Genomic DNA, 23,292 nt, shown 5'->3' with positions numbered 1-23,292 from the left:
TTGAATCAATAGATTGGTATGAATTCAAGCGGTAGATGTATTGTTGATTAATTAACTAAATCTTATCTAGTGAGACTGTTAACCTCATAGAGCCACAATTAACTAACTATTGATTGATATTTTGGTATTTCAGATGCAAAAGCACTTTCTTCTAATTGGAAATACAGCTTAGAACTATTTTGAGGGGCAGATCTACGATTGTTGTCTGAGATAAGAATGTTTGGCTTCTTATGTATAATTCTTCTATTCAGTGAAAAATATGCATTTATATATCAGAGACTACTTTAGAGATTAATTTTAGAGATTAATTCTGGTGGAATTTCTAGGGAAATCTTGTCCAACTATATTTATGGAAGCAAGAATATGTTAGGTTATTTTTTTAAATTGGTATATCGACTGGCCTAAGAGTAGACATTCTTCTTTTCTGTCATATGGTTACAAAAACTGTACATTACAAAGAGTATAGAAACAAGCTGAAAAGAATGCGCCACATATCTTGGATTATTATCTATAGGCAGTTAAATTTACAGATACAAAAGAAAATACAGCCTACTCCGTTACAGTGCACAGTTATTTTTTTAGATACAGTGTATCACTAGAAGTGGTTGTGGTCATAAAATTTAGTTGTCCCCAGCAGAGAGAATAAGAGCAAGATCTGTTCGGTACAGCTTCCCTCCATCTGATAAAGCCATTATACTTTTCTTGTATGTTGGAATATTATTAATATCCAAATCCTGTATAGGATATAGAAGGCATTACAATCCAGTTAAATATGAAAGTGAATGAACCACTGTCAAGTGATAAAACCTGAGACAAAACTCCTTGTTACATTAATCTATTAGGAAAAGAGCTGGATTAAATTCTTATGCAAATGTGAATAAATGACAAGGTTGTTTTTGAAATCTATTTATCACAGTTAAACATTGACTCAGCCCACTACCAAATCAGGTTAAGAACTGAAATCTAGTTTTGCTCCTGTATAAATTTTTAAAGTAAAAAAATGCGTGTGTGGTTGCTTCTAGATAGACCTGTCAAGTCTGCAAAGAAGTAAATGGCAAAAGTAGATTACCTGTTTATTCTTCTCACACAGATCCTTCAGTAAAGCATCCAGTTCATTTTCATCTATGTATCCATTGCCATCCTGAGGGAAGAGTAATAAAACAGTATATAAGTGACCTCATCCATAATAATGGAGAATGTAATACAATGGAAGTAACTGAAATCCTCCTACTGCAAATTTGGCAGATATAAACTTTTATATCATACCCTCAAAATTTTTAACTGCTCCAGAGTTCTAAAATAGATATCCATTGCTTCTCATTCAGCACCTTACATTTGTAAAATGCTTTGAACTTTTCAAAGTGCTTTCACATTTAATATTTCACTTAATATTAACAATATCACCACCTCCTGTTGAAGTAAGTAAATAATCACAAATATTTTCATATGAGTGAGAACATAGAATTGGGGAAGCTATATTACTGGCCTGATGTCACACCAGGCAGTAGCAGAGCTATATTAGAGCACAAAGAGAATTTGGTCTAGGAGTAGAGAAATTAGGAGAAAAAAAGCATGTTAATTCGTGACATCACAAACAACCTTTCTTTACATACATAATCTTACAATATATTACATAGGAGAATTCTGCTGGATATTTTCACCTAGCTTAATCCTCATTCTACCCTACAAAGTGAGGATTATTACCTCTTGTTTACAACTGAGGAAACCAAGGATGAGGAGTTTAGTATCTCATTCAAGGCCTCACGGAGATAAACTATAGCAAGGCATTTGAATTAAATTTGTGTAATTTGAGATATAACAATTTATTTCCTATGACAAGAATGAAATTGGCTGAGTAATTTTAATAGCTCATGTTTCTTTTTCTTTTTTTTGGTCTTTTTAGAGCTGCACCCAGGCAAGGGGGTTCCCAGGCAAGGGGTCAAATCAAAGCTGTAGCTGCCGGCCTTCACCATAGCAACATGAGATCCTGGGTGAGTCTGTGACCTACACTACAGCTCATGGCAACCCTGGATCCTTAACCCACTGAGCAAGGCCAGGGATGTAACCCATGTCCTCATGGATGCTGAGCCACAACAGGAACTCCAGCTCATGTTTCTTTTAATATAACCTTGAATTTGATGTCTTTTTCCCTTCATAAACATGTTCCAAATTTTTCTAAAGAATCAAATTATAGAAAAGAAATTTTTTTACCTGATCATATAATTCAAAAGCTTTATTGAACTCTTTCCCACACATTTTGACTCCCTAGATAACAAGAGAACAAAGATTAAAATGCTATTATTATATTTCATTGTGTTTCTCTTAAGTTTTCCCTTTTAAGAAAAATATCATTTATGGTAGAGAAAAAGAGAAATACCTGAAATTTAAGAAGAAAATTCTCTTGCACTGGTAGTAACCTTTTGAGAGGAAAGCAGTATATTGATTGATTAGATTTTTTGACAAGGATCAGCATATGATAATATTTGCATAGTTCCTAAACTCACCTGGCCATCTCAGTTAATTCCAGCTTCCCATCATTATTCGAATCAAACAATTTTAGCTGAAAGAGAGAATGCATTATTATAGCCATTGAAGAATTAATTATTTATTGCATGAAGAAGAAAATTGAAAATAAAAGTTTATCAATTACTTATATAGACAGAAAAATTCTAGAAACTAGTATCTATTAAATTTTCAGTGCAAAATTTCAATTCTGTGAGTTGTATCAGTTGCCAAAGTTCATCAGAACAATATAGAGTTATCAAACAAAGTAACAGTAATCCTAGATGAGGCTTCTAGAACTTCATCATTTATTTTTCTTGCAAATATATGTTTGTATGTGTCAAGATGTGGGAGAAATGGTGTCTGGCATTATATAGCACATCCGGAAACTTTCCAAATAATTGTATGAAAAATAAGTAATTAATTTGATTCCCTCTTTTAGACCATCAAAGAGTATGAAGAGAAGTAATAGGCAAATAATATGAATAAATCCTGAGAGAATAGAATTTTTAAGTTAATTATTTTCTTTTCCTTTGGATATGAGGTACTCAATAAACTGCCCTACCTCCCCACTGCACTCACGTACATATCATATACTAAGGCATACCCAGGTGTAAATACATTCATACCCATATTTGAGAAGCATTCATGTTTTTAGAAAGTTGCAACTATTGGTCTAATATATAGAAGGACTACATATGAAATAAAACATATAAAATATGTGAAAAAGTGGCATTATTTGTGTTTTTAAAGAAAGGGATGTGATCATAAAAGATAGAGGCCTGGTAAGGCTTCCTTAGGGAGAAAAGGAAGGGTATTCTATGGTTTGAGATACTCTAAAAATCTTTTGTAGGAGGTAGAATTTTTCAGGATCTGATACTGATACAACATTTTAGAGTCCATTGAAAGTAAGTTTCAAAACTGCTACGTTGTCTACCAAGATACTGGACACCAGATCACAGTTTAGTGTCCACAGGGAAATATTTCCCTACATACACATTTAAATTTTAATTATTATTTTTTCTTTTTTGTCTTTTGTCCTTTTAGGGCTGCACTGTGGCATATGAAGTTTCCCAGGCTAGGGGTCTAATCAGAGCTGTTGCTGACTGCCTATGCCAGAGACACAGCAACATCAGATCCGAGCCACATCTGCGACCTACACCACAGCTCACAGCAATACTGGATCTTTAACCCACTCAGCGAGGCCAGGGATCGAACCTGCAACCTCATGGTTCCTAGTCAGATTCGTTTCTGTTGCACCATGGTGGGAACTCCTAAATTTTAATTATTTCTTGATTAATCTGCTTTCTGGTTTTAAGCTATTGTATTACACTTCATCAGATATTCCAGGTCAATCTAACAGGGGAAAATGCCCATCAGAGTGATTTTAAAAGGCTGCTTCAAATTTCTGTACGAAAGGAGTCTTTAAACACACATCCCTTAAGACTGGCACAAAACAAAATTGATAAATATCTTATTGCCCATTTACCAAAAGTTATTCGGAGTTTAGATCTGCCCACTGTGACATGTGTATGCTAATGCTGTGATTAGTGAAAGGTAATGAATTAAAAAGGACCATTCCTTACAATGAAAACTTTGATTATTTTGAAACTAAAGATTAGTCTCACTTTATAATAAATATCACTGTATAGTGAATAAGGCACTAGTGACGTTCTAGTGGTTTTTATTTTCCTACATAGAAGTAGCCTGACAAGCTGAAAGTAAACCCAAGTTACATCAAGTATAATCAAACCCTTTACAAGATTAGTTCTTCAGAAAAAAGTCTAACACTTTTATTGGTCTAAAATAACATAATTGTTGTAATAGGCACTTATGTTTTACGAGTTGTTTACTTAAATAACTCACTGTACTTAAAATGTGTATAAATATATGTACTGTTCTGGATAATTTAAAACTGTCTGAATTTCAAAACTGAAACAATTAATGTTGCCAAAATATTGGCCCATGGCTTAATCAGTTTGGCAAAGACTTTTTCCTCATAGTCCTAATGCTGTGAGTCAAAATGAATGTAACTTCATAGGCACTGTATTATTTTATCTAGAACTTCATAAATTTATTTGTTCATTCATTCCTAAAACATTAAGTGCCTATAGTAAAGCAGTCTTCTTAACTCTATGATCAATATTCTACAATAGCTCTTGCTTATATTACTTACTATTGCATCAGTCTCTGAGTATATTTGGATTTCCTCACAAAAGTTCAAGAAAATATTCCAAAATAACAAGAATAAAAAGAAAGGAAGAAGAAATACCTATTTTTAGTCGCTCAGTGAATAAAGTAGCTAGAAGTTTTTTTAAACTCTAACAAATCTATGATTTCCTAAGACATGATAAAAATGTATTCAGAATATCTATAATGAGTTTTAGTGATATATATCGCTAATGTAACATATATATGTAATTTTGTGATATAGTTACATTAGCTTTGTAAGAAAACCAAATGATCTTTTGGTAGATGAAAACTACCTAGCTCCTTAAGAAAGGAGATGCTTGGAGTTCCTGCTGTGGTGCAGTAGAAACGAATCTGACTAGGAACCATGAAGTTGCGGGTTCGATCCCTGGCCTTGCTCAGTGGGTTAAGGAACCGGTGCTGCTGTGAGCTGTGGTGTAGGTTGCAGACATGGATCCCGAGTTGCTATGTCTGTGGCACAGGGTGGTGGTATAGCTCCGATTCAATGCCTGGCCTGGGAACCTCCATATGCCATGGGTGCAGCCTTTAAAAAAAAAAGAAAAGAAAAGAAAGGAAATGCTCATGTGTTGAGCCTTAAAGCCAGTACCTGTAGCACTCAGCCTTACAAGGCATAAACATCCCTAGATATTTCACTTTTCAAGTGAAATGAAACCTGTATGCATGTGATGTGCACACCATCACTTATTTATTTCACCCTGTGTATGTAGCCTTCGGAATTAGCCAGAACACAGTAATATTTCATAGGCTTGTGGCTACAATCTTTTCAAGATCAGGCTTACCATTAGATCTGTATACTCAGCTAATTTTGTATCATCAACAGTCTTGTTTGCTTTTTCCAGCAGGTCCTTTAGAAAGTTCTGTTAAGACAAAAAACGATTGGACAAATTTCATCAGTACAAACAGTCTGCTTTCATTTTAGCCCACCTTGAAATGGAACACCCCAGGAATACAAAGAAAGTTTCTTTTTTAGGAGAGAAATGGGTAAGGACAGCTTACAAGGGAGGTCTGCTTGATGTTCCAGCAACAATGCTGCATGAAATCAGCCTTTTACTGAGAAAAACTTTTACTTCTGTCACAAGCTGTGCTACACTATGGTATGTTTTTATAATTTTAATTAAAGGAGTATTTGGATTATGCATTGTGTAGGGATAAAAGCAGAAACTTGTGAAACCAGCTAGCCCAATGTATGCATTTCTATCTAATGATATCCTTACAAACATTCACGGTACTCTTCTGCAAGAAACATAAGGAACCCCCTCATACCTTTGTAAAATAAGTGAACAATTAGCAGTAAATGGGATAGAGATCTACCCTTGATTTCAAGTGCATTTCCTGCCCTGGCAAGCTGTATCTGCACACTAGTTTATAGCCAGTATGAAGTTCTTTTCATCAGAGGGCCAGCTGGTTAGCTTTTAGGCTTGATGCAATCCAGAGCATTGTGGTTAGAATGTTTCAGCTGACTGTTCAAAATAAAACAGTTGGCTGCAGATGTTACCTAATCTTTGAAGGATATATGAATCACATCAAAATAGAGATTAATGTGGGAAGGATGAAAAATGATGATTATTAATTTGACAGTTGAAGTTTAAGAATGAGTTTAATTTTTTTAACAGAGAAATAAATCAAAGCTTGCCATGTAAATGACAATGTAAGTACTTAAGCATGTAATAGTCTTTCATTTTGTCTAGTGCTGTTTATTTGCAATTTTAGTTGTTCAGAAAATGAATTAATGCAGTTATGGAAAACTGAGAGGATACTATGTTCAAACACTATTGAAGGACTTGGTTTCTTTGGTTTTGCAGTTTTATATCTCTCTCCCAAATGTACTAGTTCTACTGGGCTGATTTAACTTCATTATTTTCAAGGAAGGAGACCTTTTCCTGGTTTGATAAATTTATTTTCTCTTCAGATATTCCACTTCAAATCCGAAGTGAACCTTGGAGAATTCAAAGTTATCTGTTGGGGGTGAATTTTAATTTTGAAACTTATAAGGTTTTTGTCAGAGACTAATTGGGTTAAAAATCCTCATCAGAGACTAAAATGGTGGTCACAAAAATAGCCTGGGAGAAACCTTGGGACAGTGAGATTCAAAGTCACTCGGAGAGCAAGCAATGTTTTACGCTATTACAGATCTTAAAATTAGCTTTTTTGAAAGCTCCATTAAAAAAGAATGCCAAATTATCTTCAAAATTCCCCAGAGAGAAGTACTTCTATTTAGAATCTCTTCTGAGAATAAAATTTAGAACAAAGATGGCCGCTATTGGAAATGAGCTAAGGTTTCATTATGAACTTAAAATGATTTTTAAAAGACTTTTTTGGATCCAATAGAATTAAAAAACCCAATAGTTTTAACTGTCACCTTGTGGGCTCTAGGTTGCTGAGCTAAAAGTTTGTGACAGATACTTTTTTCAGTAATTTCACATGAAAAATGTTTTCATTTCTTTATTTTATTTTTCCTGCTGTACAGCACGGGGATCAAGCTACTCCTACATGTATACATTTTTTTCCCCACCTTTTGTTTGTTTCCATTTCTAAGTGTTCGAGTTAAATATGTTTTAGCAATTTTATAGTGGTGCAAATATATGGGACTCAAACCATATTAAACTATGACTAGGAAACCATGTTTCATATCCATATCCCCCTACATAGCTTCAGAAGGGGTAGCTCTTGGTGACTGAAGCTTGAAAGCATGTGGTGTTGGGTGGGGCGGGGTGGCAGTGGAAAACATTAATACCATTATCAGATATTCTATGTCCAAATCTAGGTTCTTTTCCCAGGCAGCTGTGTAATCTTGATCTCTCTGAATTTCAGTTTCTCTGTTTGTATAATGGGAGTGATAATACCTTCCTTGCAACTATTCTGTGAGAATTAGATGTTGAAATACATTTCAAGCACCTGGTATTGTACCTGCTATATAGTAGGTGCTCAATTATTAATTTGCTTCCTTTTAGTCACTCCATATCTCAAAGATAGAGAATATAGGGTCTTCTGGACTGAGAAGTCTTGGAGTCAATTTAAAGAATTGAAAGATGCTTCTGTATTTCTGAAAGGCTAGTAAAATATTGAGTTCGCAAATAATATAATTTATTGTGCCTGTATTTCATAAAGCCTTTCATGTGCAGCATTTTACTTGAGCTTCACAATAAATCTAAAGTATTATTATCTCTATATAAGAGATGAAAAAAATCAGGGGTATTATAGAGATTTGTTGTAGGTAAGACTTGATGTCAGACTTCTTTGCCTTTTCTTTTATATCTTCCTCCTCCCACACCAGCTCCTATGTACGTCTTTGAGATATAAATTGATAAATTCTTTTTCACAATTGCAATTTTTCAAATGTTTGGTTAAGGTAGATGAATTTAATGCTCATAGCTATATGTCTTATTTCTGTGTAGCCTTCAGTATATCACTAATTTTTTTCTTCACTGGGGTAATACTAATCTCAAGGAACTCACATGAAGATTAAACAGGATGTACGCAAGGCACCTGGCATATACTAGGTGTCCAATAATTGTTTCTTTATCTTGAAACCGAAATCTCTATATATAGTTGTTTAATTTATAAAATAAAATGTCAAATTTCAACAAAAAGAACTGACTTATTCAGCTTAGTATGTCATTATCCATCTATCATCTATCAGCTACTTCTTATATAACAATTTGTATATACCACAGAAAATGCTAATTTTTCTTTGCTTAACAGAATTTCAAGAAGTACTTCAAGTCTCTTTTTTGATCTGGTATTTCATTAATGATGTGGAAGAGGGGGTGAATATGTGCCATTGCTCAACATTAGTTAATTTGGGGGAGGTTTTTAAAAAAGCCACAAAGGTCATAACTGTTTTTGAAAGAAAAATTTGGCACAAGTTTTTATTTGCTTACCTTAAGCTCCTCAGTTTCTATGAAGCCACTGTGATCAGTGTCATATTTTCTCCATGTCTGTAAATAATTTTGGATAAGGAAAACCAATACATTAAAAAAACTCAACCATTTTTCTATTTTAAAAAGCTTTCTAAAAATGTCACTTGGTGACAGAGCTTTCTTATACCTTCATGAATTCCTCACAGGATTTCAGCTGCTGGCATCGGAATAGCAGCAGGAAATTTTCTTCTGTGGGTAATACATGAGCCAGCTAGAAAAGATTGAAAAAGTTGTAAGGCACTTGAAAGTAAGTCTCTTGCATTCCTTGCTCTTAGTTTTTCCTGAACACAGTTTTATTTACTCTCTTAGACAACTAAGAGAGGAAAAACACTACAATTGATTTTCCCTTTCTGATACTTTGTCCCTGCAAACTGATCTCATGTTTTCCAGTGCTTGGGTACCCTTGAGTGACTGGTTCTCCAGATCAGGGAGATGGTCGCAGCAAGCATGCATAGGAAGCTCAGATAGGGATGGTTTGACAGATGATCCCATCTGCTGGACATACAAACAGACTCATCCTGGTGGCTTGAACCTGTTATCTTTTCTGTGCCACAGATCAGGTCTTGCTGCTCTCAGGAGATATGCAGGGCCATATATTTCACTTAGAATAGAATAAACAGGGGAGTTCCCATTGTGACTCAGCGGAAACAAATCTGACTAGCATCCATGAGGACACAGGTTTGATCCCTGGCCTTGGTCAGTGGGTTAAGGATCGGGCATTGCTGTGAGCTGCGGTGCAGGATGCAGATGCAGCTTGGATCTGGCACTGCTGTGGTTGTGATGTAGGCCAGCAGCTATAGCTCCGATTTAACCCCTAGCTTGGGAACCTCCATGTGCCATGGGTGTGGCCCTAAAAAGACAAAAAAAAAAAAAAAATTCAAGTTAAAAAAGAGGCTAGTCAAATATTGAGTTCATAAATAATATAATTTATTTATGAGAAACAATGAGAAATGAATGTAGGGTAAAAGATAGAAGAAAAAAAATGCATTCCAAGTCTGGGGAGAAATCTTTCTGAGAGAAGTAAAGGAAGATAAACTCAAGACAATTATAAGACAGTGGAAAGAAGTGGAAAAGACAATTCACAATGAACAGTGGAAACTGGTTTCTGCTGAAAGAACATCTGCTGCTTGAATCCAGGGCTTGGATTTTATTTTATGATCTCCATTTTGTGACCCTATGACATTTCTTCTTAGATCTCACTTCATAACTTCAATGCTCCTTTTTTTTTTTTTTTGAGAAAAGAAGCACTCTAGATCCCATTTTAAGATTAATATAATCTATCTATTGCGTGCAAGGAGGGAGCTGGATTGATGGCCTCACTGAGGGTTTGGGTTCTATTCCTGGCTTAGCACTAATTAGCTGTGGTCCCCAGCAACTCCCTCAGCCATTTCTGGAATTTAGCACTCTCATCACTAAAATAAGGAGTTGAAATAGAAACCAGCGTCTCTTAAATGTACTGGGTTCAAATAACTTTGAGAATCCGTTAGAGTCATTACAACTTCACTATTAAAGAATGAACCTACAACACTATATTTCATCTAATTTCCAGAAGTTGATGAATCCCTTGATGTACAGGCATGGACTCTCATCTCTGAATCTGGGACCAAGAACTGTGGTTTAGATCAACCTTAAGGTCAGCATAAGCTCCAAAAGTTCTGCCAAATTATAGGAAAAAATTATACTTTAAAAAAAATGTTGTCCTTTTAGGTCCATTAAAAATTTATTTAAAATTTAATATAAAATGTATCATTCTATCTTAAACGTAAGTAATCTTAGCTTCTTTATGCTTGTATGATTAGTTAATCTTGTTTTTAGATCTTTGCAATAATATCTCAAATTAAAATCATTCAGGCACTACTACAGGGCTAAATATCTTATTAGAATGTTTAGTATGACTCAGTCAGAAAACATTTTCTTCTTTATCTTTAAACAAAGATTACTAGTATGGTTATGCATTAATGCAAGCATTCATTTAGGAAACAGAAAATAGCCAATGCCAACTCTTCCTTTATTTATTTGCTTTTTAGGGCTACACCCAACATATGGAAGTTCCTGGGCTAGGGATCAAATTGGAGCCACAGCCACAGCAGGCTAGGGGTCAAATAGGAGCTACGGCTGCCAGCCTTCACCACAGCCACAGCAACATGGGATCCAAGCCATGTCTGTGGCTGACATCACTGCTCACCCACTGAGTGATGCCAGGGATTGAACCCATATGCTCAGGGATACTAGTCAGATTTGTTTCTGCTGCACCACAGTGGGAACTCCTTCCTTTATTTATAATATGTAACTTTTTAGATATCATTTTGTAAGTTTTTGGTGGGCCTCCCCATAGACTATCTATTTCAGGAGGGCAAAGACTTTTCTTTATCTGCACCCCCTGAATATTCAGTGTGATTCTCAATATGTAAGGTGCCTGACATAAATGTTTGGGATTAGTCGATAATTTTACTTCAGTAAAAATACCTATTTAACATGACTTATAGTGAGTTTTTTTTTTTTACTATCTTTATTGCTATATAGCTTGGATTTTCTTAATTACTGCATATTGTTTTGAATAAAAATAAGAATTTTTCTTAAAAATTCCACTTATTAAAATCCACTAAATACATGAAAACAGGAAAAAAAAAAAAAAAAAAGAACGTGCTAGTAAGCAATGACCACATGTAAAATTAAGGAAATTTTAACTGTCTTTAGTTTAAAAAATTAAAGTTCATATAACTTGCATAAAGTTCAGAGGTCTCTAGGATGTCAAACATAGAGAAGGTAAAATTGTTCTTCATGTTTAGTGTAAATGTATGTTTCTTTGTTCATGCGATTTTGGTCCTAGTTGGTTTAATTATAAGAAAATATATATTATATCTACATGCAACATGTTAAATCTTTTAATTTCATTACACCGTTAATGTTAAACTGAATATAGTGGTAATGTCTTTTTATATACACTAGAAATGAGCCTTAAACATACAAATGTAATATGACAAACCAGCCACTAAGGAAGAAGCAATGAATATGTGTGGATAGGATTTGGCTATAGTGAACATAAAGGAATCATCTTTTTGAAGGTGTGTTTCACAATGCAGTGGCCCATACTTTTTTCTGGTCCTTCTATCAATGCATATGAATAAACATTCAAATTTGAATGCTGGGTCTAGTTATTCCAGTCTGTAAAATCATATCTACAAAGTTCCTAAGTTCTTATATAGAAGCTGTTAAGCAGGGCTGCTTTTTTTTGTCAGCGATCTGCTAAGTCACTGTTGTCCACAGCAGCATGCAGTGCTGCCTGTACCAAGATTATTGGTGATTTCTTAGTCCTTGGGCTTCCTGCCTGCTTTTTTTTTTTTTTTTTTTTTTTTTTAAAGCAAACTCTCAAAACTTTCTTATGAGTTGGAGAAGAGAGTGGAGAAAATCAAGGGGATAAGTGGAAGGCAGATAGCTGTGGCTGCAAGGAGAATCTCTCAGAGCTTTATTTATGAAAATTGGTCACTTGTCATTGAGAGTGAGGAAGCAAACATTTTTCTCTACTTGCCTTTCTTCCCTATCAGTCTATATACATCTTGAGTATAGGGTCTGTATCTTAATTACTGTTTCTTTGCCTGGAACTTGCAAAAATATCAGTAGATATTTTTATGAACCAATGAATGAAGGCATTTGACCATCTAGAATCAGCATAGGCTGCAAAGAAGTGGAAATAAAGTTCTTTTGGAAGTAATTCAAATGACTATTACTGATCTGTGGATAGGGGTTAGAGTGGACACTGTGACATGCCATCCAGATCTCTCTTTCGGTGCTGGGAGTCTATGGTATCAGCTGTCAGGTTGCTTTGGGAGATAATTTAGGCTGAAAAGAGTTGTTCCCTAAGGAAAATGAATTCTATGACTGATCCACATAGGGATATAAAACCTAGCCCTCTTGCTCAATACTTGGGACATCTCCAAAGGGTTGTCCCAGCTTCAGAGCTCACTGTAGGGTCAGCTGAAATCTCTTGAGATGTCTCCTTCTGCCCAGTCCTGTTCTTTTCATTTCCCTTTGACACATATTGATCCCAAGAGCACTTCCTAATAAACTTCCTCATTGCTAATATTCAACTCAGATATACTTCCCAAGGAACATACCTGTCCCATGACAGTGATCTTCATGTCTTTCTTCTATTCCTAGGCATACTATGGAGCCATTGCCCTATGTTTTGGAGTAGGTTGAAATCCCTTACTGGAGTTCCCGTTGTGGCTCAGTGGTTAACAAACCTGACTAGCATCCATGAGGACACGGGTTCGATCCCTGGCCTGGCTCAGTGGGTTAAGGATCTGGTGTTGCTGTGAGCTGTGATGCAGGTCGCAGATGCGGCTCAGATCATGCGTTGCTGTGGCTGTAGTGTAGGCCAGTGGCTACAGCTCTGATTTGACCCCTAGCCGAGGAACCTCTATATACTGCCAGTGCAGCTCTGAAAAAAAAAGAAAAGGGGGGAGAGAGAGAGAGAGATTCCTTGCTATGGCTCATGTGGCTATGATTCAGACCTACGAGGCACTGTGCTGGCTTCTAGGGATTCATAGTCACTGACAGTAAGAACATAATAGGGAGGCAGCTAATTAAAAAAAAATTTTTTTTTCAGACAATTTCAAAGTAGAAGATAGATAGCCATAATGGTAAAGTTATGTACTAGGTGCTGAGAGAGTACACGTGGAGGACAACTGTACTAGAAACATGAATGACTGACCTATACACTTAATTTTTTTTGAAGTTCAAATAATTTTTATTTTTTGAGCTTATATAATTTCAAGGCATAACTTTTAGAGAAAATCTTGGTGCATATTAGCTCCCTTCAACATATAATAGTAAAATGTTCACTTTTTTTTTTTCCTAGCCAATGATAAGTGAGTCCAGGAAATTTGGAAATTTGAAAGGTGGATGATTTTCTCGTACAAATTTAAGGCTAGTTGAATTTAATAATTCGATTGTGAAAAGTTATAAGAATGGGAAAAAGTTGACATTTAGAAAAAGGTGTAGATTTTCCAATGAATTATTTTTATTTTTAATAATAATAGCAAGTACATTTATTGAGTTTATACAGTGTGCCAGTGTTTATCTATTTGTTTGACATGCATCATCACTTTTGGTTGTGATACTCGTATGTCACCCTTGTTCCCAGCCAAGGAAACAGACACTCAGAGAGGATGAATGGTCTGCCGTCATGTAGTTTATAGTTTGAGCCAGATTAGAAATCAGACAGTATGCCTTTTTCGATTTTGAGATCCTTGTCCTTTTAACATTCCCCCCTCACTAAAAGCTTCAGTCAAAAAGTTTTCTTAATACACTATTTTAAAAAAATCTATCCAGAATGAAGTTTTAAATCAGATTTCATTGTCAGTCATTTCCCCAAATTCTGAGGTGGAAAAGCAGTTTGCTATGAAAAATTATATTTACTGTGGTTAACATCACATGCTCAAATCCCACTGTGGAAGGAAAGGAAAGTCTAGAGAAGTGCTTGCTTCCCTGGACTTAAAGATTAAAATAGCTTTTAGATCTGTCTTTCCAGTGGATGCACTGTCCTGGACAAATAGACATAGGACTGGAGAGGATGGTAATTCCTACACAGTGGCCAAAGGATCAGGTGCAAAGTTTACAGATTTGACATCCAGCTAAGGGAAATATCTATACTTAATGTAAGCACCAGAGAAGAAATTTCTATTATCTGCTAAATCATTGTCTCTCTCTTTAACTATTTTAATCTATCTTCTCTGCAGTAGAGCTATTAGTCTGAATAAATTTAGAACATTTTTGACTGTCATGGTATTTGCTAAATTATCTCAGACTTTCAGTGCTCCTGTTTTTAGTTTTTATCAACAATCTCTATTACCAAATTGCATTTGTGTGAATTTTAAAATCTATTTAAAGATACGAAATTTAAAACTTCACAAGAAAGCATATCTGTACATTATCCTTTTTTTACGTTTCTAGGTAGCAAGAGCATGTTGTTGGAAAGTGTCAGTCAACTTCATTAGAACAGATCTTTGAAAATTGCTATATTTCCTGATCTTTTGAATGATATATTTCAGTTAGAGACAAGTAAATTTGGCCTATTTCCACCAGGGAAGCAGACTACCACATAAATACCATTTGGTTTACTTTGATTAGATTTTGATGAACCTGCGAATACACCTACTAAGTAAGCAAAACATATAAGCAAATCCAACCTCTTTTCCGCTTGAACACTAAAGTTATGGTGTGATTGCCATGAGTTGATGGGAAGAGGTAGACTATTAGGAATTTTGGAAAACATGGATTTTTTTTTCCACTCCTTCATAGATTTCTGAGATTTGTGTATTTGCGTCCCATGTTGTGTAACAGGATTTCTTAGCAAGTGATATATGTCAAGTTGGAAAACAGAAAGGATGAACTTTATTTAAAACAACTTCCTGGTGACATCAGAGGGCACAATGTAAATTCAGGCATTCCTCACCCTCCCTTTCACCATTTTCTACATGTAATATTAACTTCAATCTTTTCTCCAATGACCTTTCAGAACTTCCCCTTTCTCTTGTTACTCCTGCTTAAATGTGCTAGGCACGATCAATGTTCATTTGAACTACTGCGCAATCTCTTCCCCATTCTCCCATTTTCTCATTCTCATTGCTCCAACTAATCACTCTCCCCACTTCCTCCTCTGTCTTGGTTGTTAACTTAGATTAATGAATTCTGGAACCAGAGTCAGATCTAGGACTATATAAACATTATATCTCTCCCTGCCAGTGGGATGTGGAACATATCCTTTAACCTTTCTGGGCTTCAGTTTCCTCATCTTTAAAATGAGAAATTTTGGCTAGTTTTCCCCAAGTGCCCCATAAAACAAAAGCTTCCAAAGGCCCCGCTATGGCACAGTGGATTAAGAAGGCATTGTCTTTGGAGCAGCACAGGTGTGACCCCGCCTGGTGCAGTGGGTTAAGGATCTGGCTTTGCTGAAGCTGTGGTGTAGGTCACAGCTATGGCTTGGATTTGATCCCTGGCCCAGGTGTGGGCCATATGCCGCAGGTGTGGCCAAAAAAATAAAAAAAGAAGTTCAATGTCCTGGAATATTTACACATTCTAATTAATTCTTATGTGTCTCACTGCTCTCCCATAAACTCTTTTGCTTCAGATGATCTGAAAGTTTTTCCCAAATCATGTTTCAAGTGGTTTGATCAAATAACTTCTCTATACTTTGCACATCCCTATTCAGCCAAGCTAAAAAGCCTTGCCATGTGTAATCAATGAGCTGAAGCTTGAAAATATTTTCTTTTAATGCATAAAATATATGGATTTTTTAATTGTAAAAAAAGGCTAAATAGAGGATCATGGCTGGATTCCAGGTGTTCCACCATTTATTTTTTTAGTTTTCTTCAATTTTAGGCAAATTCTATTGAAGCCACAGGTTTTCCAAACTATAAAATAGATGCTCACTTTATATTTACATTTATTTTGTTATTATGAGTATCGAATGAGATAACATTTTTGAAAACACTTTATAAATTGTGTAATGTTATACAAATATAAATTCTTTTTCTCATTGTTCTTACTATAAAATTCCTTAATTCTTCATTTCAATCTTCATTAACTTCTTCATCCTTTTCTGTTACCTATTTTGATCTTTCCTCACACAGAAATCCTTTTCTTTCCTTAATAGTTTTTTTTCCCCAAATTCTGGGGAAATTCCTTTCATCAAACCTCCAGGACAATGTTTCTGCTAGTGGCTTTTATCCTCTCATACAAATTAGACCTCAAATTATAATTCATAAATGATTATGCCAAATCATATATAGTAAAATGTATATTCAAAACAGATTCATTCATCTTACCCTTTTAAAAATGTAGAATACCTGCGAATCAGATCAATGCTTTTTGTACACCTGTTATACCCTAGTATCATGGAAGAAATTAAATAGCTGAGCCCACTGGAGTTCTTCAAGGTGAAATATGCTAAATACAAGAGGACAGCCATTCCTCTACTAGAATTATAAAGTGTGCCAAACTCTAGAAATAGCCACATCTATTAATTTCACTGATTTCAGAATTTCCAACTAGTTTTGCATAGATTTATATCATCTCATTTATGTCCATTTCAAGTTATTTTTTTACCTTGATTCATATTTGATTAGTTGACCTCTATGTCAGTTTGTAAGTCCCATTTCTATTAATTTATCTATTTATATAGTAATGAGTTACACATAGACAAAAGGGAAAGTGTATACTCCAGGGAAATATTTTAATTACAAAGATAATAATACCGTGTCCTTCTTTAACTCTATTTGTAGTAGCTGTTTAAAAATAAATGCATTTCACATTGACATCACAAGTGTCCTGTAAGATTAATTATTTGAAGACCAGGATAGTTCTCTGAATCAAAGGCAAATTATGACTAAATGTTGTTGAAATCCCGTATACTTCATAATGGATTACACTAAGAACATTATATAAAGAATATAATTATGCCTGTGATTTGGCATATTTTAAAATATGACCTTAATTTTTCTGGACAAAGTTGTCCATTCAATGTCTCTAATAGGTTGCAGACATAAAGTTTCTGATGCACTAGGTTTTATAAAGGTAGAAGTAAGGGAAATGATAGCAGCTTCACAGATTTGAGAATGCTAAAGAATTGATGCATAATCAAAGTTTTGCTTTATTGATTCATAGACAAAAAAAAAAAGTTGTCTTCAATAGGAAAACCCCTCATCAAAAGATAAGATTTGATACCCAGAGTTTTAACTTTTAAAGACTCAAAAGAAATATACACCTATTACACATCATAAAATATTCACTAACTTTAGCTAAGTTCTTGTTTTTTATAAGGCCAACTATCAATCTAAAATGGAATTTTAGAAGCCAGAATGCAGTTTTCGTCATAGGGACTGCAAACCCTTCATTTTATATCCTAACAGAAAAGTCTACGCTTTTAAATTAACTATGTACTTGGTTGGCATGTTATTGAACTGAGGCTGGGTAATGGAATGGAATGGGTACTCACCCAGAAGTTAAGGACGTTAGCCTCTAACTCCACTAGTGCCAGCAAATAGTTGCATGGCCAAAGGTAAATCATTTCACTTCTTCAGGTCTTAGATTCATAATGTATTAAATTTAGGCTTTGGATTATTCAAATTTTTAGGTCTTTTTCATTTCTTTTTTGGGCCACACTCGCAGCATATGGAGGTTCCCAGTCTAGGGGTTGAATCAGAGCTGTAGCTGCTGGCCTATGCCACAGCTACAGCAATGCCAGCTCCGAGCCCCGTCTGCAACCTACACCACAGCTCATGGCCACACCAGATCCTTAACCCACTGAGGGAGGCCAGGGATTGAACCTGTGTCCTCATGAATATTAGTCATTTCTGCTGAGCCACAGCAGGAACTCCTCTTTTTTGTTTCTGACCAGCTTTTGATTTTATGTTTCTCAATGGAAGATAAAATGTTACTTAAATAAAATAAACCTCTTGGAACAGGTCATGTTTGAGTTGGATACAACTATAAAAACTCATTTATTAAAACTATATGAGAACAATGTATAAGTTCCTTACCTCTACAATTCCAATTTTTCCATCATCTCTTTGCCCATACTGATCCACAAAAGTTTTCATCTCGGGTGATAACTCCTAAAATTATTTTAAACAAGTAGGTAAGAAGTTTAAAAAAAAAAAAGCTTATGATGGAGTAAATTTGTTGCAAAGAAAAACTGGTATTAGAACCATTTAAAATTATGCATGCCAATTAACTATTTTAATGAAAATTAAGACTAACTGGTATGTTTTTTCTACTGGTTTCAGATAAAAAGACATGATTATTATTACTTCTGAATCATCACTGTAACTTATTTTCTATTATTAGTTTTGAGAATATGCTACCGTTTGAAAATGTAGTCAGAAACATCCAGTTTATAACTTTTAGTGAATTTAAATATAATGATCATTGTGAATGTACTTTAACATTGCTTGATTCAGGAAATATTATTTTATATTGCTGCTCTAATATTCCTATAATGTTTTCCCTTATTATAACATGTTTTATCCATGGAAAGTAAAAACAGTGTTTTCATTTTGGACAAACAAGCTATGTGAATGTTGAGGAGTGACTCAGTTTGTAAGCAAAGACTGTTTCCAGTACATTCACTGATTAAATATGTTAAAAATTAAATATCAGAAAAAAACGTGTCAGATTAAAAAAAATGACTTGATCAATTTGTAATTTCATTAGAGATAGACAATACTGATGACCCGTTTTAGGCCACTGATTGAATGTGTTTAAGATTTTTGCCTCTAAGAATAACTTGGAGAACAGTTTGCCCATGTTTCCTTGTTTCCATTTTCTTCCATTTCTCTCCCATTTATTTTTGTACTTAAGACATGTTTAAGAGTGTCAAAGTGAATGTTTTAATCTCATTTGATTTATTTTTTCAATCTATTCTATTGCTTATGTAATATATTCACATATTGACAGATTAGAGGGCTCTGAACTGTAAACTAGGGATCTGAACATAGAACTAGTATTCAGGAAGTTGGATTTATACCCTTGGGTCTTCAACATAGCCCATTTAAAACAGCCCTATCGCATTAACTGGGAAGCCTATGTAAAATAGGTCAGCCTTTATGCATGTCCTATTCATTGTCCTTGGAAAAGAAAATTAAGGTCTCAGTTTTTATCATAACTAACAAGATTATCTATCATACAAGTTTGTGCTACAGATAGACAGGTTAATACAATTTTAGGCTACATTGAGGCTGAATATTATTATTACCAGTGTCTCAAAATCCTACTTTGGTTAAAAGTAAGTATCTTTAGTAGAACTGAGGTAACAAAAATTAAGCAATTTAGTAGAGATTTAAAAATTCTTCCAATGTGGATTAATTTCAACTTGCATTTATTAAATTTATTATAGCAACAATTGTAAGAAAGGGGCAATAGTGTGACTGTCAGTTGTCATGTTCTTTATACGCACTGTAAACAAATAACCATAAAGGTAACTTAAAACAATACCACTATTTTAACTAGCAGACCTGACATTTAGTTTATGAGCTTTCTGTTTTCTGGATGATAATTATGTCAAAATTTATGTTTTAAACAGTGTAAAACATAATAATAAATAATAAATCTCTATAAAAATGAATGCAAACTTAAAGACTATGTTAGTGAAAATGGTAGTTTTCAAAGTATATTGGGTTGTTACATTTCATTAATGTTATATCCACTTATATTTAATATTAGTGAATTTTTGAAACTTCACATTATTAATATGACCAAGCAAAACAATGTTTTCATTGATACAGTAAAATCTGTTGTCCTATTGCTAGAAATACAAAGAAACTTGGTTTATAAGGTCAATCTATAGGTTCTAAAAAAAGAGAAGAAAAAACATATAAAAGTAGATTTACTATAATAAAGCCAGTAATGAAATATTTGTCTACTATGGGAACATTTCAATTCAGATATTGATTTAGGTTAACTATTCAAATCCTAAATAGATAATTCATAAAATATTCAATAATCAAGATATTAAGCAACTTGATGTAATCTTGCACCTGTGCTCAAATTTGGCATTATTGGATTTTAATCCAATAATTAGAGCTTCTAATATTTTATTTTATTTTTAATGATTTTTATTTTTTCCATTGCTTCTAATATTTTAAAATTCGAAACTTGGCAGTAGAAAAAAATAATTAAGCTCTAAAAATCTTTAAAATTCTAACATGAAGTCATTGTTTACAAAAAGTATAAATATTAAAATGAGAAAAGGGAAAGAAAAATCTGAAAACATGTATAGCTTCTAAATATCTGAATTTCTATGGTGAAAATAAATATCAATATTAAATTACTTCTTGAGAAATTAAAATATATTCATTTAGCTTCTGGAAAAAATCTTTCAAAGTTTAAATTAGACATTTTATGGCAAGTAAGTTTTTTCAACAAGATATTTTAAATAAAGGAGTTGTTAAATGTGGAAGATAATTTTTTGTTTTATTAGTCAAAGATACATAGAGCTATTATATAGTTTTGCAAGAATTTATTTACATGGTAATATATAAGGTGGGGGAAGGGTATGGAGCGAGTGTATAAAACATTTTCAATTTTATTTTATTGCATCCTATTGTACTTTTCAGATTTATGTAACATTAAATCTGGGTAAGACAATTCCCAGAGTTATCTGGCTTTAAATCAATTTGATCAATGATTTTAGCAACTGATAGTTTTTTTAATGCATCATAATACATTTTACTGTCCTCTACTTCTTTTGAATATGTTGTACAGAGATGTATATCACACAATTTTCAATTTAGATAGAACAGAAAGTAACTTTTAGTAAATTGTATATGTAATATACTATTATATATATAACTCAGTGCTAGGGATTGTGATTGCTAAAAGATCACACACACCTATATTTTCCTCTAAAGATTTTATATATATATATATATATGTGTTATATATATATACACACACACACACACCCCCATATATATATGTGTGTATATATATATATATATATATAAAATCTGTAATGTAAAATCTCTTTCTAATGGTGGTCAAAAAGTTCAAAGATTATTACCAACTAAATAGCCCAAATCCAACATTGCTGAAAAGCAGTCTTACATAAGCCCCCATAGATTAGCAAAATTCTTAACCTATTTTCCTCTACACAATCATCTCCTTTATGTTTTAAAGTTTGATATATTTATATGCTGACAATATATTTTATTAACAGGTTAATTTATGCCCAAAGGAAGTTATTCATAATTAGTAAAAATTACAAATATAGCTTGTTTTGAAAACACCATGGATTTCTTTCCATCGGAGTATCACATTGCTTTTTAAAAATATGTGAAGTTCTTAAAATTAATTTTTACATCTCTAAAATTTGGATTTCTTCTTCAACAGAAATGAACACATTTTTTGCCAGATTACTGCTCATTATTATTTGCAAAGTTGTCCAACTTTCTCCCAGTGAGGAAAGTCAAGACAGGACATTTTCTCATCACTTCAAACACGTCAAAATCACAAGAATAATAACTGGCAATAGGATAAGAGATCCATAATCTTTAGGTTTGTTTCCTGACCACAAAGGGGCAGAAATGTATTTCTACCCCTTTACTTCTCAAGGCTATTAAAAAGAAGTTAAAAATTACCTAACCGAACTCAATCACAGAGGTTGTGATCGGCTTAAAGATCTAACACACTTAACACTTTTCTTTCGAGCTCTGTTAAAGCAAGTACAAGTATAGAGTCTTATTTTAAAAGCTCTGATTTCATATTGTAAGGTTTTTCTTTTCCCTTTAAGGAATCTCTCTCACCCCCCTCCCTCCCTCCCTCCCTCTCTCTCCCCAAATGCCCATTCCCTCCCTTTCTCCCTACACAATTTGGAAAGGCGCTCATTCTCCCCTTTCTCTTTCGTGTAAATTTTTACATTCCTAAAAACCACTTGGTCTCGCGATTCTGTGTGAGAACGCTAGAATATCTATTTATTTAAGGACGGAGGTCTTTGTCCTCCTTTGCAAAGTTTAACCTACCAATCCAGCCTTCTTTCGTGCCTGCTGGAGCTCCTGAATCAAGTTCTGAAGCTCCTTTCCTTCCAGGTAACCACTTCCTGTAGAGACAAAGAGACACCCAGGTGTCAGACATCTCCTTCTGAATTTCTTCCCTTTCTGGCCACTGGAGAAGTTCTCCCTTGCCTCAGTATAGATTAATTCGCAAAGGATACAGATGAGGCAGCGCTCCCCTCCTGGGGTGTCAAACGTTACACCCACTGTGGGCAAAGGAAAACAGCTGGGATGTTGAGCATAGCCTTAGAAACTATGGGGGCGGGGCAGAGTCCCTCAATCCCTTCGCTCTCACCCTCCCCATCATTTTTACTAGTGCCATTCTTGGAGGAAAAAAAATTTAAGGTTTTGAGATAACATAGAAACAAACATATAAACTTTAAAGTTGATGGCTAGCAGCCAACCGGAGAGATAAGATTTGGGAAATGGAGGAAGAAGTGAAGAAAAGAAATAAGGCATAATCGGATCAGGAGGTTCAAGGAAGGGGAAAGGGTGGGAAAGGCCATAAACAAGGTTCTTCAAACAGTTAAAAAGAGGAAGATAATCACCGTCAGCGTCGAAATGAAGCCAGATCTCGAAAAACTGTGAGGCTGTGATCAGGGGTGATTGCAGGTGGGATTCTGCCATTGTACAGCGGAGTATGTGTCTGCGTGTGTGAATATGTATCTGTGAGTGTGTCAGGGCGAGAGCAGGGTGAAAAAGAACCTCAGAGTGTGTATGCGCGTGTGGTGCCTGAGTGTTTTGTGAGTGTGTGTGTGTGTAAAGAAGAAGCAATTCTGAGCTGCTGGAGGAAGTGCAGGGCGCGGGTGCTGTTAGGCGCTGTCCTCGGTGCTGCTCAGCTCAGACGTCCCTCCAGAGTTCTCTACACCCGCACCCAGTTCTCAGTATTTATCGTCACAGCCGAGCCGAGCCACGCCTCCTCCTGCCTCCCATTCCCCATTCCCGCCTCTTGCTCGCACCTACATTCTTCCCCTCCCTTCCAGTTTTCTCCTCTTCTCCCGGGAAAGCCAGCTGAAGCAATAGTTTTGGAGTGTAGAATGGCCGCAGGTGGTGGGAAATCCTTAGCTCATAGGATGGGTGCTGAAAAACAGAATTATTTCCCTCCACAT

The 23,292-nt window shown here is 34.8% G+C and overlaps 1 protein-coding gene across 1 annotated transcript; it reads right to left on the bottom strand.

Annotated features, from left to right (window-relative positions):
- Positions 544–22,816, bottom strand: CALB1 (calbindin 1). Its single transcript, NM_001130226.1, is given in 11 exon segments — positions 544–734; positions 1,070–1,141; positions 2,212–2,265; positions 2,378–2,417; positions 2,505–2,560; positions 5,493–5,570; positions 8,595–8,651; positions 8,761–8,844; positions 18,176–18,250; positions 22,154–22,230; positions 22,732–22,816. Coding segments are annotated over 11 exon segments (786 nt in total). The 5' UTR covers positions 22,811–22,816; the 3' UTR covers positions 544–620.

The sequence above is a fragment of the Sus scrofa genome, chromosome 4 (genome assembly GCF_000003025.6).
Source record: "Sus scrofa isolate TJ Tabasco breed Duroc chromosome 4, Sscrofa11.1, whole genome shotgun sequence".
NCBI classification, from domain to species: Eukaryota; Metazoa; Chordata; class Mammalia; order Artiodactyla; family Suidae; genus Sus; species Sus scrofa.
Note: the sequence above shows the minus strand (reverse complement) of the source record. Positions and strands in the feature narration are given on the sequence as shown.